This window comes from Neolamprologus brichardi, chromosome 17 (assembly GCF_056152115.1).
Source record: "Neolamprologus brichardi isolate AB-2024 chromosome 17, ASM5615211v1, whole genome shotgun sequence".
In the NCBI taxonomy this organism is placed as follows: Eukaryota; Metazoa; Chordata; class Actinopteri; order Cichliformes; family Cichlidae; genus Neolamprologus; species Neolamprologus brichardi.
The window spans coordinates 37459933-37473229 of NC_142120.1; the positions used below are offsets into that span (position 1 = coordinate 37459933).

At 43.4% G+C, this 13297-nt stretch overlaps 1 protein-coding gene across 2 annotated transcripts in view; it reads left to right on the plus strand.

Moving 5' to 3' along the window:
• The first annotated feature begins 4294 nt into the window (after positions 1-4294).
• The window catches only part of chst11 (carbohydrate (chondroitin 4) sulfotransferase 11), an 88638-nt gene continuing 79635 nt past the window's right edge, over positions 4295-13297 (plus strand). Inside the window, exon 1 of one of the 2 annotated variants that reach the window (XM_006806512.3) lies at positions 4295-4544. In XM_006806512.3, coding sequence (XP_006806575.2) covers positions 4295-4544 — 250 coding nt within the window. The remainder of the gene's footprint in view (positions 4545-13297) is intronic. The other variant, XM_035914690.2, reaches the window with a different exon arrangement.

A 13297-nucleotide genomic window follows, 5' to 3' on the forward strand; every position in this document is an offset into this window, starting at 1 on the left:
GCCCAGGTCAGTATTTTTCCACAATATTTTAAAAACTATTTAGAAAGAACAACTTAATCTGGAAGATATTAAGGCACCAAATGACAAACTGCTGCTTCTGACACCTGCTAATATTTTTCTTAATATTTTTTGTTATTAATCCTCTGTCTTCTGCTTGATGTGCTGTTACACTTGGTTTTGAAGAGCTGTGCTGAGAGCTCACTTTGGAGATATGACAGTGTTCATGCCCTAGAAAAGCTCTGCTGTTTGGGGTCATTGCCACAGCAGCACATTTAAACGAGTTTCCCACTTTGGATGCAGCCAGTCTGAATTATTCATAGACAATATTTAATTAAAAAACAAAAACCTGTCGCTCAAGGCAGCAGAGATTGACCCCACAGTACACGAGCCCGTAATAGTTAACCTTTTCAAAAGTTAATTAATAAGACATTCAATGAAATGGTAAATAGAGGTCACGGCGCCCGCCAGTGTCAGCTAAGACGCGGTTCGGGGAGTGATGGCTAACTATATATCACCTCGTGGACTACGGATTGATTGCTCTGCTGTAATTACTGAATGTGACTGTGTGTAATGTGAAATGTGTCACAGTGATGAACCAGTAGTAATTATGATTCGACGCAGACGTCTGTCTGTCTGAAAATGAGCCAAAACTGCTCAGTTTATTTTATACACAGGTCGAAGGTCATGATTTAGGCTTAGATTCCATCTAAATGAGATGACATCATTGGTCTTTGCAAAAAGTGTGTTGTTGCAAAGAGAAAGTGAAACATTTTCTCACTTTTAGGGATTTTGCAGTGGAGTGGTGCTCGCCGCTTTGACCCAGACACAACGTCTGTCTGAGGCCTTGATGCTGAGAGGAAACTGCTGAGGTTAGCTCCCCTGCTGCGCGTCACAGTCTCTTACTGCAACAGGACAGCAGGCTGTAAGAGACAGTTTGTGACCAGCTGATTGGTGGAGGTGGCAGAAAGGCTGGATGTTTTCACCTGAACCCTGACAGACAGGCGGGTGACGACTGTTAGTCTGCTGCTAACACACTCTCTCTTTTTGTGCGTCTTTTTTCTGTTTGTTTGCTTTTTTTATGAACTGGTTGCTTTGAGTATAACTTTAAAATATAAAGTCCCACTGAAGCATTTTTTTTTTGCTTCGTTGCTTCAGGAAAGATAAGATGCTCCCTAAGGTTCTGCCTTTGAAAGCCTCTGTAAGCTTAAATTCAGTAGAATATTTTAAAGGCTGCAACATAGTGATAAGACTGGGATTTGCTGCAGTTACATGGAGTAAAAGCTCTGGCTTATACTCTGTGTTTTTATTTCCTGGTACGAGCCTCGGGGGTTTTACAGACTTAATTTCATGTAATGAACTAGACGGAAGATTATGGAATTATCTAAATTAATGGTATTCTTGGTGGAAGCTAATGCTATAGCCTTTAGACTTCCCTCTTTTTACTCTTATTCCAACTCAGCATCACAGAGCACATCTGCTTTAAAGCAACGGCTGAATATTGGTGCAGGTCATTGAGTGAAGCACATAAAGTATCTCTCTGAAGAGTTCTTTCATCCCACATCACCTCAGGTCTGCACTCTGCATTTCGATTTCATTTTTAAAAAAGTACCTCTGTGAGCTCACAGCATGGACGTGTCCTGTGCAAGGGCATCATTTTCATTATCTTGGTGAGTTGCAGCCTGTCTCGAGTGCACAGGTTCAACATCCACTCGCACTCTATGATCATTGATGGCTGTGGCTCAGGTGGCAGAGCAGGTCAGCTACTGATCGGAAGGTCGGTGGTTCGATCCTTGGCTTCCCCAGTCTGCATGTCAAGTATCCTTGGGCAAGATACTAACCCAAATTACCCTCTGATGTGTTCATCGGAGTATGGATGCATGTGAAGGTTAGTTTGCACTTGTGTATAGAAGGTATGAGTGGTCGCTTTGAGAGTAGAAAAGCGCTATATCAGAATCAGTCCATTTACCATTGATGCTGAGTGATTAGATGCAGATTTTCTATTGCTATCCCCCTGACCACCTTCTGACTGCCTCTGTGACAGACCTGCCTGCAAAAGATAGATACCCTCATTAGAACAAGTGCACAGGACTGCCTCTTTCTGGCGTGTGCTTGAAAATGTAATTAGAGCATAATTTGATCAAAGCAAAGCAGCTTCTATGACTTTGTGCAGGTCTCACAGCAAGGTGGAGATGCCATGTAGGAGTCTATTTATCACCGGCCTCTTGGCTTGGACTTGGTTTAAAGGTTTTGCCTGACCTTCTTACAGTATGCTCTTACTCCACTAGGTGGGACTGTAGCTGTATGAAGTGAATGAAGCAGCTCTGCTTGCCTTTAAGTCACAAACTAAAAAGCTGTACTGGTGGATTTCATGAGAAGCACAAGTCCTCATTATCAGCTAATGTCATTAATATATGAAACAGCGTGATATTGCTGATACAGATCTATTCATGTGTATAAGCAGTAGTTTAGCTTTGTAGCTCTTCAAGGTGGAGCCAGCTCTAATTCCACACAGCTCAGTAGTTTAGTCCAATGGTTTCCAGCCCAGGAACCTCCAAAGGGTCACAGGATGAAGCTGCTGTAACATGATGAAGAGTAAAAGCACATCTGTGTGCTCAGATCCTTTTTTCTTTGCTTTGTGAAATACTCGATCATTTCAGCCTAAAACAATCATTTTAGTGCTTCTAGTTCTCTGTCAGGAAAACAAACCAATCAGCTGAGACATGACAAAACAAACGACACACTTTGAAAGCTAAATGACTGTTTCTGGATTTTTGTTATGTTTTGGTTCGAGCTGTTTCACATGTTGTGTTGTTATCACTGCTTCCTGTCTGGATGGTAAGACCTCGATAACTGGTTTGCCCAGTTTCACAGTTATTCTTCTATACATTTGATCCGTTAGTGACCCGCAGGCATATGTACTCCACACACTGCTCTTGTTCTCGTCAGTGTTTTCCTCATCGTGGTTGGCACTTTGTGGACTGTTTAAAGGCTCCTGTGTGCTCCTCTTGTGCTTCTTTGGCACACTGTTTTCGTGTTTTAACCAAAGAATTTTTATTTTGGACATTAACTCATTTGGTCCTTCTCCCTCTGAGTCATTATAGTTTAGCCATCCAACAGCAATAGTGGAGGAAATACTCACATCTTCTGCTAAGTAAAGGTAGCAATACAATGTAAAAATAGTGGACTCTAATATAATTCGCAGCCTGTTTTAACTAAATGTATTCAAATCTTGTCAGCAAAATGTACTTGAGTAGCAATAAAAGTAAAAAATATTCACTGCAAACCAAGGTGGACCAATGTTGATGGATTTCTGCAAGACAACGAATAAACTATTTAAAAATTAGACATGACTGAAGAATAACTAATATTCTTGTTATTCTGGTGGACCTGGATGGTTCAGAGCCTTGTGCTATGATAGGCGATAGATTCACTTTTTCAAGGCTTCGCTTTCTGTGTTTCATTTCATTCCTTATATTATTAAAGTTTTAAAATAATGTGCTGTAAAGTAATAAAACTACAGTTTTCAGAGTTAGAACACTTACCTCTGCACTAAACAGACGTCAAAGTGAAAAGCAGCATGAAATGAAAAGTATACTGAACTGTAACAGAGTGTACTTGGTTACGGTGCATCACTGCAGTATAGTCGACTAAAATGTAAGCTGACGTTGTGGATGTTCAAAGGAAGTTAAAATGACTGGATGCTGTTGACTTAATTTTATGTTATGCATTTCGGAAGGAAGCACTGTACTTTTTAACCCCACAATACATCTATTTAACTGATACAGACAGTTACAGGAGAAGAGCTGACACCCAAAGCACACCATCGGGGAGTTACATAGTGACTGATAGTTCAAATTAGCCTAACGGTGAAAATGTTGCGTGAATCCAATTGTAAGAGGAGTTAAACGCTTCTGGCTCCGTGTGATGTCAGGTAACAACACGGGAGTGTCCCAGGTTCCGCTCATCTTGTTTTACTAACTCGTGGTGAAAAAAAAAAAAGTCTGAAGAGTATCAGCTTTAAATGCTGAGTAGTCAGCGCTCCTGTACAGGCCCAATGCTCCACGGTGTTGCAAACGTTTAATCTATACCGATTTCTGTTGAGACCGGTGATATTTTTATACTTTGTTCTTATTTTAAAAGTTTCCTTGTGTTGGTCACACAGCCACGACAGCCACGGCGCCATAACAACAAACAGCAGCAGGAATTATGCTCAGAAATTCAAGCGCACACGTGGACGCGCTCATTCGCTCCGAGCACGAACCACCCCTCTTTTAGCCCAGAAGTGGTACGCTCCATGTTGGATGTGTTCAGCTCATTGACCGGCGGACAATCCTCATCAGTACCGCCAGAGCCCCGGATCCTCCGACAGACCGACCCTTCATTCCCGCACAAAGCGCGCGGCATCCTCCAGCCTCTCCGTCCCGCCATGAAACAGACTCTGAGCGAACTGATGAGGATGAGCAGGATATGCCGGATGATATTTGCCACTTGTTTGGGATCCTTTATTCTGGTCATCTTTTATTTCCAAAGTATGTTTCAACCAGGTAGGATCTCGCTGCTCTTTCTCTCGGGTGTGTGTTGATGAATTGCATCCTGCCTGGTAACCTCCTGGCGCGCCGACACATCGATTTGTTCTGGCTGTACAGTAATGCGCCCGATACATAATTGATACTTGCGCGATGTAAAGGCGTAAATCAACCAGAGTGAGTACGGTGGTTTAAATCAACCTTCCACGTGAGACCGGTCGCCTTGTTGCGCGTTCCGGCGTTTGCTGAGCTGCTCTTTTTGGTTGAAGTGTTTCTTGGTTTGTGTGTATGTGTGAGTAACCTGGGGCTGGCCACTCGCTTCCCTTCAGCTGACAAGTGGCGTGGTGGCTTTTTGTCTTCACAAACGCGGCTTGGCGATAGGAACTGGTGTACGGGGCAGCATTCAGGTCTGGCACGCAGCGTGGGCTGTGGCATTGTGCTCAAACCCTCCCCAGCGGTTCTCGCTGTCAGGAGAACAAGGAGTTACTTTCATGTGGAATCCATATCTAAAACGGAACTGTCTTTGGGGAGCGTTTAGGACGCGTGTCCTGTCTGGAGACCAGCAGGTAGTAATTTCTTGCGCAAGAAAAGAGCTCCTCTCCATCTCAGCGGGGGCTCGGTGATCGAATTTGCATCTAATTATGTTAAATTATGTAATCTGATCTATTGCTTTGCCAAATCTCCGCTGGCTGGATGGATGGACGGGCCGTACAGCAGCGTCTCTGTGCGCCGAAATCACACAAGTCTGCGCGTCAAGCACAGGCGCAGCGACTATTCAGGCTCAGGGCTGCCGACCTGCTGCACAACAGGTCTACTGGCGCTCTGAACGGAAGAGCATACTTTCAGAGTATTTGCTTTCTCTTAATAAACTGAAGCACCAGAAATTTAAATCCCAGAAAAGTCCCGGTTCATTTCAGATTGACTGGATCAGTCTGTGATACTTAAGGTTATAATAAACATATATAATATCTACATGGGGTTTAATGCCACCATGTCCACTGGTGAGATCGTGTAGAGACGTGGATCGGTGCGCAGGTAATGATTTGGAGACAGCGTTGCTCTCTGTGGGTAACGGGGCTGCGATGAAACATGAGATAAACAGAGAAAAGCTAATATGATCCACGGGAAAAACTGACCTGCTGTTTGTTTCTGTACACACACTGCCACTGTGTGAGTCACCAGTGCAGGTGCTGCTGCCATAGATGGACAATCATTTCTGTTTCTAATCTGCTCAGAATATTACCACAATACACTTACTTATATAGATAGAGATTAAAGTGTCACTGATTTAAAGTGTCTTTTTCAAGGATAACCTGACAAAGATGGCACCAGGTGACATTTTTAAACATAAGGAAAAAACACAAATACAAGTGAACACAGCAGCCATAACACATTAGGCACACAACTGTTTCAAATGAATTTCATGCACCTTTCAAACCGACAAAGTGTTCTTTTAAAATGTACATTAAGTCATCCACAATAACCAGCTGTGGCAACGCATCCAGTCCAGTAAGGCTAAATGCCAGTTCTGTTACTTAGAAGGAGAAAATACATTTATTTAGGCCTCTGTGATAACTTCTGATCTATAATTGTCTAAATACTACTAAATATTTCAACCCCTTGACCACACTGTAAAAACAAACCCTAATATAAAAGTATTTTACAGTTTTGTTCTGTTCTTCTAGAATATCATTAAATTCACATCAATAGACTGATTTCACATTTCACAGTTTAAATTAACGTAAAATCACTGTAAATGTAATAAAACATAATTTTCTTGTTTTTTAAATGCATCTGTCTGTACATGAGCATATTTATTTACAGTGGGGCAAAAAAGTATTTAGTCAGCCACCGATTGTGCAAGTTCCCCCACTTAAAATGATGACAGAGGTCAGTAATTTGCACCAGAGGTACACTTCAACTGTGAGAGACAGAATGTGATGCTATGGAAAAATATATAAAATGATTCTTATAAACTTTTTTTACATCAAATTATTATTATTGTTATTTAGGGCGATCGTGGCTCAAGAGTTGGGAGTTCGCCTTGTAATCAGAAGGTTGCTGGTTTGAGCCCCGGCTCGGACACTCTCGGTCGTTGTGTCCTTGGGCAAGACACTTCACCTACTGGTCGTGGCCAGAGGGGCCGATGGCGCGATATGGCAGCCTCGCCTCTGTCAGCCTGCCCCAGGGCAGCTGTGGCTACAACTGTAGAAGTGAATGTAAAGTGCTTTGAGGGTCTCAAAGAGCACGATATGAATGCAAAACTGGTCCGACTTTAGTCTGCTGGTTACTGTGACACTGAGCTCTGCTTAGTTATGATGATTTCTTATTTTCATCCAAATTGAAATTAAGCAAAGCAGTTGTTGGTCATAGCTTTATAGTTAGGAAGGAGTCACACATGGAATAAAATGCAAAGATTAAATTCTACTCAAAAAATAATGCAACAGTCATGACAATGATGATGATAAAATGATGAAATGATGTGTCTTTATTAGGGATGGGTATCGTTTAAGTTTTACTTTTTTTTTTATCACTTTGATTAGTTGAGTATCTGAGGCTGAGACCACAGGACTAGGGATGGGTATCGTTTAGGTTTTATCCGATACCGGTGCCAAACCAGTACTTTTGAAACGGTGCCGGTGCTTAAAGAATGGAGAACACAAACTTTGTCCAAAAACCTCTCATGTTCAGCTGTTTTTTGTAAAAAGATAACAATGTTAGCCTTTTCTGCAGCTATGGGGCATATATGGTATCACTCTTGGCTGGAAGCAGCTTAAACAATGGAAAAAACACAAACTTTGTCCAAAAACCTCTCATGTTTAACTGTTTTCCACTTTTTCTTTGGTCATTTTAGCCTTTTTGTCCAGGGTGAAGGGAGTATCTGCCATCAAACAAGAAGACAGCCGCATGTAGCTATGATGGTGTTTGCTAGTTCACCTTACATGCATTAATGTAATAACGTGGTTAGCCTACTCAACGTAAATTACACACGAACAACATTAAGCTACTCACGCAGAGAAGAACGGCTGCTGCTGCATCATCATCCTCATCATTTCTGCTACACTGGCAGGGCTAGGGGCCAGGACTCTCCTCTTCGGGTTTTTGGGGGATGTTGCTAACTCCGGGTCGATAACAGGCACCACACCTGCAGTAGATGTGCTCGGTGTGAGGTCTCGCAGCAAGCTATCAAATACGGCGCATTTCTCGGCTTTTAAAAAAACGCTATGCGTCGCCAGGTGTTTCATCAGATTTGAGGTGTTACCTCCTTTGACAGTATCACAGTATCAGCTTAAAGCACTTGTTGCAGCTGCTGAATTTGCATCTTTTGCTGTGAAGTACAGCCAGACTTTGACCGCTTCGCCTAATCTGTAGCTCTGCTCTAAAAGAACGTACGTACCTGGACCCGCCTACTATCCTCGGAAACGTAAAATGATTGGCTAGAATCTAAAGTGTATCACAGCTCAGCACCGAAATGTGCGCTGCTTTTCAGTCTGGTTACTACCGTTTATGTCAGAACTGGTGCCACAATGGCACTGGATACCGGTACCCATCCCTAGTCTTTATAAGATGTTGGGCTGTTTGGTGCTGCCAGAAGAAGCTCAAAGAATCTTGGCTTGATTCTGCACGTCTCTATAGAAAGAGATACTGAGGGGCTGAAACACAACACATAATTGCTGTATTGCCGAGTTTTCTGTGCAACTCCAACTTTTATAGGGAATCAGTCAAATTAAAAGTAGTTTGCAGTGTTGTGCAAAGGTGACACACTGACTCTGGATACAGACGCTCATGTTGAAAACTCAAGTGAAAGCTCCGGTGTACTGGGTAGCAGCAGAGCTGTACTGCTCCAAGTGAGAGTCAAATTGTTGTTAATATGGGTGAACTGACCCTTTAATCGTCTTGATGCATCCAGGTAAGTAAATCCCAGAAAGGTTGATTCTGTGATCCGGATGTAGAGTTTCCAGTGAGTGACCTCAGTCTCAACTAGACTTTGTGACCCTTTATGCATTAAAAATGTCTTTTTAAGACGCCCTGTTTGCAAAGATCCTGGTAGAATCATAAGATTTATTTTAAAATTACGTAACTGTAACCTGCGGCAGGAACACAGAGAGAGACCTCTTGTCTATTGTGTGTCATTAAAGGAGCTTCCAGGGCAGGAAGTGATTGTAATAGTTGAACCGAGCCTCCATAAAACTGTCTGAAGGACCCGGGATCATGCTCCAAGAGGTGTGCCAATCGCCACAGATGTTGCATCAGCTTCTGCTCAACACACACACACACACACACACACACACACACACACACACACACACACACACACACACACACACACACACACGCGCACACACACACACACACACACACACACACACACACACACACACACACACACAGAGAGAGAAATATACAGATTACAAAGTGGATATTTGTTGTCGTCATGGCAATGACATGGTCTGGATGCTGTGATTAAAGAGGACACGTTTACAGCAGGGTGTTCGTGCAGGAGCTCGGTACAAGTTTAAATGCTGGAGTGTGTGTCTGTGCACGATTACACAGCTACTGTTGACTAGCATGTGTGTTTACTGTTGCTGACTTCCTTTATGACATTCATCGTTATCTCTATCTTTGCCATCTTTCTGAAACGACTTAATCGCCCTTTTCAAAGCCTCTGTCCGTCCCCTCCCTTTCACTCCTTTACATTCCTGTCTTTCAAACACACACCAGCACTGTCATTGTTCTTCCGATAAAGCTGGAAGCAGCGTCTCCGTGGTTCAGGCATGTTTAGCTGGTTCAGGAATCCCACTGGGCCTCCCAGTGTAAACTCTCACCTCTCCTCCAGGGCTCGCAGGATCACGACCTCTTGTAGAAGAGATAAAGGAAGGGGGACGAGGGTAGAGTGGTGGTGAGCTGGGTAGGGGGTTTACAGTGGTGTCACACTGTAGTCTTTGCTAATATCTCTACAGAATAAGGCTTAAGAGCTCGAGTGTAGTCTGAGGCAAAAAGGTTTTTGTGTGTTCACCGTGTCAAGATGTCAAAAACTGTCAAGTTTACGCTCAAAAAGAAAAATCGGAAGTGTGAAGAAGCATTTTGCAGCTCTCCAGAGACTGGTGTTTGACCTGTGGTCTTTTCTGCTCCCAGTGCAGTTCATAATCTCTGCAGTAGAAGGAGATGCCCTGGTAATACTGCCGGTGCACGGGCCTGCAGCTCTGTGTTCAACGGCTTTTTGAGCGCACGCCACATGAGATTCTGTTTGGAGCGTCCTGCCAGCCTAGACGAAACAGAAAGCATGGCGGCAGGGAGAGCATTACCAGTTCTCATGGTGAAGTTAAGCTGTTTGCACCTGTGACGACTCTTTGTTAGTTACAACTGTCTGTATCTACGAGTGAATCGGGAGAACAAACAGACTGTCGTCCTAAGGTTCTCAAGGTACATAAAGAATAAAAATAAATTTGACCCAAACCTGAAAAACATAAATTCTCCCACATGAAGGTCTTTTATAAAGTCTTTTTACTGCCCCATTAAACTTGATTTATAGTGAGTACGGTTTGCTCTCATACATATGTGCTTGTTTGTCAGCGTTGCTCTGTGATCCTGCTTCTCCTCTCAGCTGAAACACGGGAACGACTCGACACTCGTTCAGAATGGAAGAGAAGGACAATACTGACTATTGCAGTGTGAGCAGTCAGCATTAGAGGCTTACAGCACATATTACAACCAAGCAGACCAATCAAAATCGTTATGGTCTTTGTTGCTGGAGCATATAATTACTGTTTTGGGTCCATACAAAGGAAGTATAGTTACTTTGATTTAATGCTGTACTTTTATCCAGGTTTAAGGAGCGTTATTCGCATGGCTCATAGCGCTCATGATGAACCACGGCCTCTCTGCTTCTCTACTCTGGCATTTAGCCTCATGACATACAGTCTCTAAATGATTTATCCAGGATCCCATGTTAGGGGCTCTCACTAACTGTTAGCAGTATTTATCTATACTGACCTAATACTGATTACATGCTTGTATTCTACACACTACAGCATCTGAATTCCTTGGTGCATTTGCCAAACCTCTCATCACACGCTGGATAAAAATGGCAGAAGTTCTAAAAGCTTTGGTGGAAGCTCTCGAGGGTTTTCTTCCACACTGAAATGAAATATCCAGAGTCTGGAAAAAGGCAAAGCTAATCTGACAAAATGACTATTGGCATCATAGAAAAGCCCACATCAGGATGCCTACGGAGAACAGTCCTGCCTGCCTGAAATATGGAGTCATGAATTTCACGCAGCACAAAAAGGCGGTGTAGAGTTTTAAGAAGTATACGGTAGATTATTGGTGCAATCCACATCTCTGTGATCACAAATGCGACAGGCAGACAGGGAAACATAGCTGAATGGAGACGGTCACAGCTCTTGTTGTTGTATAGTTTAGCTTGCTGACAGACAAGAGCTACAACCTCTGGCCTTCCACCTTAATCCTGTCTGGGTGCGTTCACCTTCAGCCTTCTTTGTGCCTGTGACAGATCTCATCTGCGTCTCCACACTGAGTTGCTGCTGGGCTTTTAAAGGCATCGTGGCTGCAGAAATCAGCACGGCTAATAAGGCCGTTTGCTTCGTGGGCTTGTTGTCTGGGATCTTTGGAGTGTGTGTGAGACTGCAGCCCTGCTCGCCCACTGCACTGTCTTTGCTCAGCCTGTGAGAGGCAACCTGCTTGTGCACCCAGGCTTCAAAGTTGCGTGCTCACATTTCCTGTCTGCCACAAAGCTCTGGTGCCACTGGAGCAGCCAGCTGCTCGCTGAGACAGACCTCAGTGACCTCGTTAGAAATCTCAGCATTATTCGTTTTGTTCCTCATGTGTTTGTGTGGGAGAGAGAAAGCTCTATGATAACAACAGACAATAGAATATCCTAGAATGTCTACAGGAAACTCAAAATTCCTCACCTTGGTTGCTCTGTGGCGTCAGCTGTTGTAAAGAGAGAGCGCTGAGTCACTGGGGTCAGTGACCTCAGTTATGGGGCCTTGTAATCTGAAAAAATGGAGACCTCTTTAAGAAACTTGCAACAAACTGAGAAGAATAGAAGAAAGCCTTTGCAAAGGCTGCTTTTGTCTGATAGTTTATTATTTAACATGTTATAAAACAGAGAATATTTCTAACCAATTCTTATCTGTGACCAGAACGCGTCTTTTCACCTTCTTCAAACAGACAAAAGAACTTTTTGTCATCACTGTGGCATCACGATCCATGAAGTTTCTGTGTTCTCCTTATCAAACCAGCATTTTTAAGTTGACATCATTTCCACCCTAACAAGACATTAATTGTGTTCTTAGGGTGGAAAGCAGAACAGTGAGATTCCTCAAACTGTCGCTCTCAAGTCCGAGCTTCTGAGTTTGTCATGAGCTGCAAGTTGCAATTTGGGATTTCTGTGTGTACACGGCGATTAGTCTTTATTTTGAAGAACTGAGAGACACCCTCAAATTTTCTATTCACACAAAAACATAAAGAAAAATGCATCCAGCAGTTAAATCATCTGCCTGTGTGCGTTTCTTTCAGCTACTGTTATTGATTTGCAGCTTTTCTATTTTCATTCTGGTCAGCGTGCAGGTTCATGCTTGCTCTTTGCAGTTTTGGTTTCAGGAGGGCTGTTGGCCTTGTCTGATTTGTCTGTTTTAGGAAACGTCTAGAGCAAAGCATGTGTGTTGTTGATGCTAACACCTGTGTGAAAGTGAGACAAGCAAGAGCAGAAGTGTTGCACCTGAGCCTTGAATTCCCATCAAGCTTGCTGCAGTTTGCAGGTATCTCTGTTCCAGCAGCTCGTCGACTAAAAAGCATTCAAGAGCTTCAGATGTAAAATGTGAGAAATAGACTTTGCAGTTCACATGTGTACGATCACTTCAGATCCTCGATGTGATGACTGATCACTGAACACAACTGCATTAACATTTAAATGCATGGTACTCAAAGGTCAGTGATGTTTTCAACATCAGCAGCGCACAGATTCACTTTTCTTCTGAGGACAATAACTACCAGCTGTGGCGACTGCAGCTCAAACCGCTGCTGTAACAAACACTGTCACAACCAAACTGCTCCCTTTCTTTTAGAGCCTGTTGCACTTCCCAGGTTTCCTGTGTATCCTTCCTGTTTAGGGTTCCTCACAGAACCCGTCTGATGTTATCACACAGTGCGAGGAGATGATCCAGATACACAGCAAAACACAGCTGCCCTCTGTGTTTGGATTCAGCCTCATAGCTGTGTTTGTGTGCCCCCTTCTTTACCTCCAAACCTCTCTGCCACTTTATGTCTGTGTGTGTTGTGAGAGTGTATCCGGATGTCCTGTGTGTGTAATCCCGGTTCTGCTGCTGTTTTCCTGCTCTGCTTAAAACATCCAGTGCATCAGAGGCGGGGGGAGGGGAGCAGGGGATCCCTGTTATGGCTCGTTCTCTGATCCCAGTGTGCCCTGATGAACTCCCACACCTAACGTCATGATATGATCAGGGATGTTCAGCGTAGACTTAATGTCTGACATCGCTCTTGATGCATTCTTACAAAGTGCAGGAAAGTCTCCACAAACATGAACCCAAGGGCCAGTTTGTGGAGCTCATGGTAACCATGGCGCCTCACCGAGGGCCACAAAGGTGCATATGGACAGTAAAGCTAGACATATAATTTCGTTTAGCCACAGGTGCTAAAAAATAAAGCAACAGAAATAGAAAGCACTGAGACTGGAAATCCTCCATACAAACACTAATCTATTTTCATTTCATAATAATACGTACAGCAGC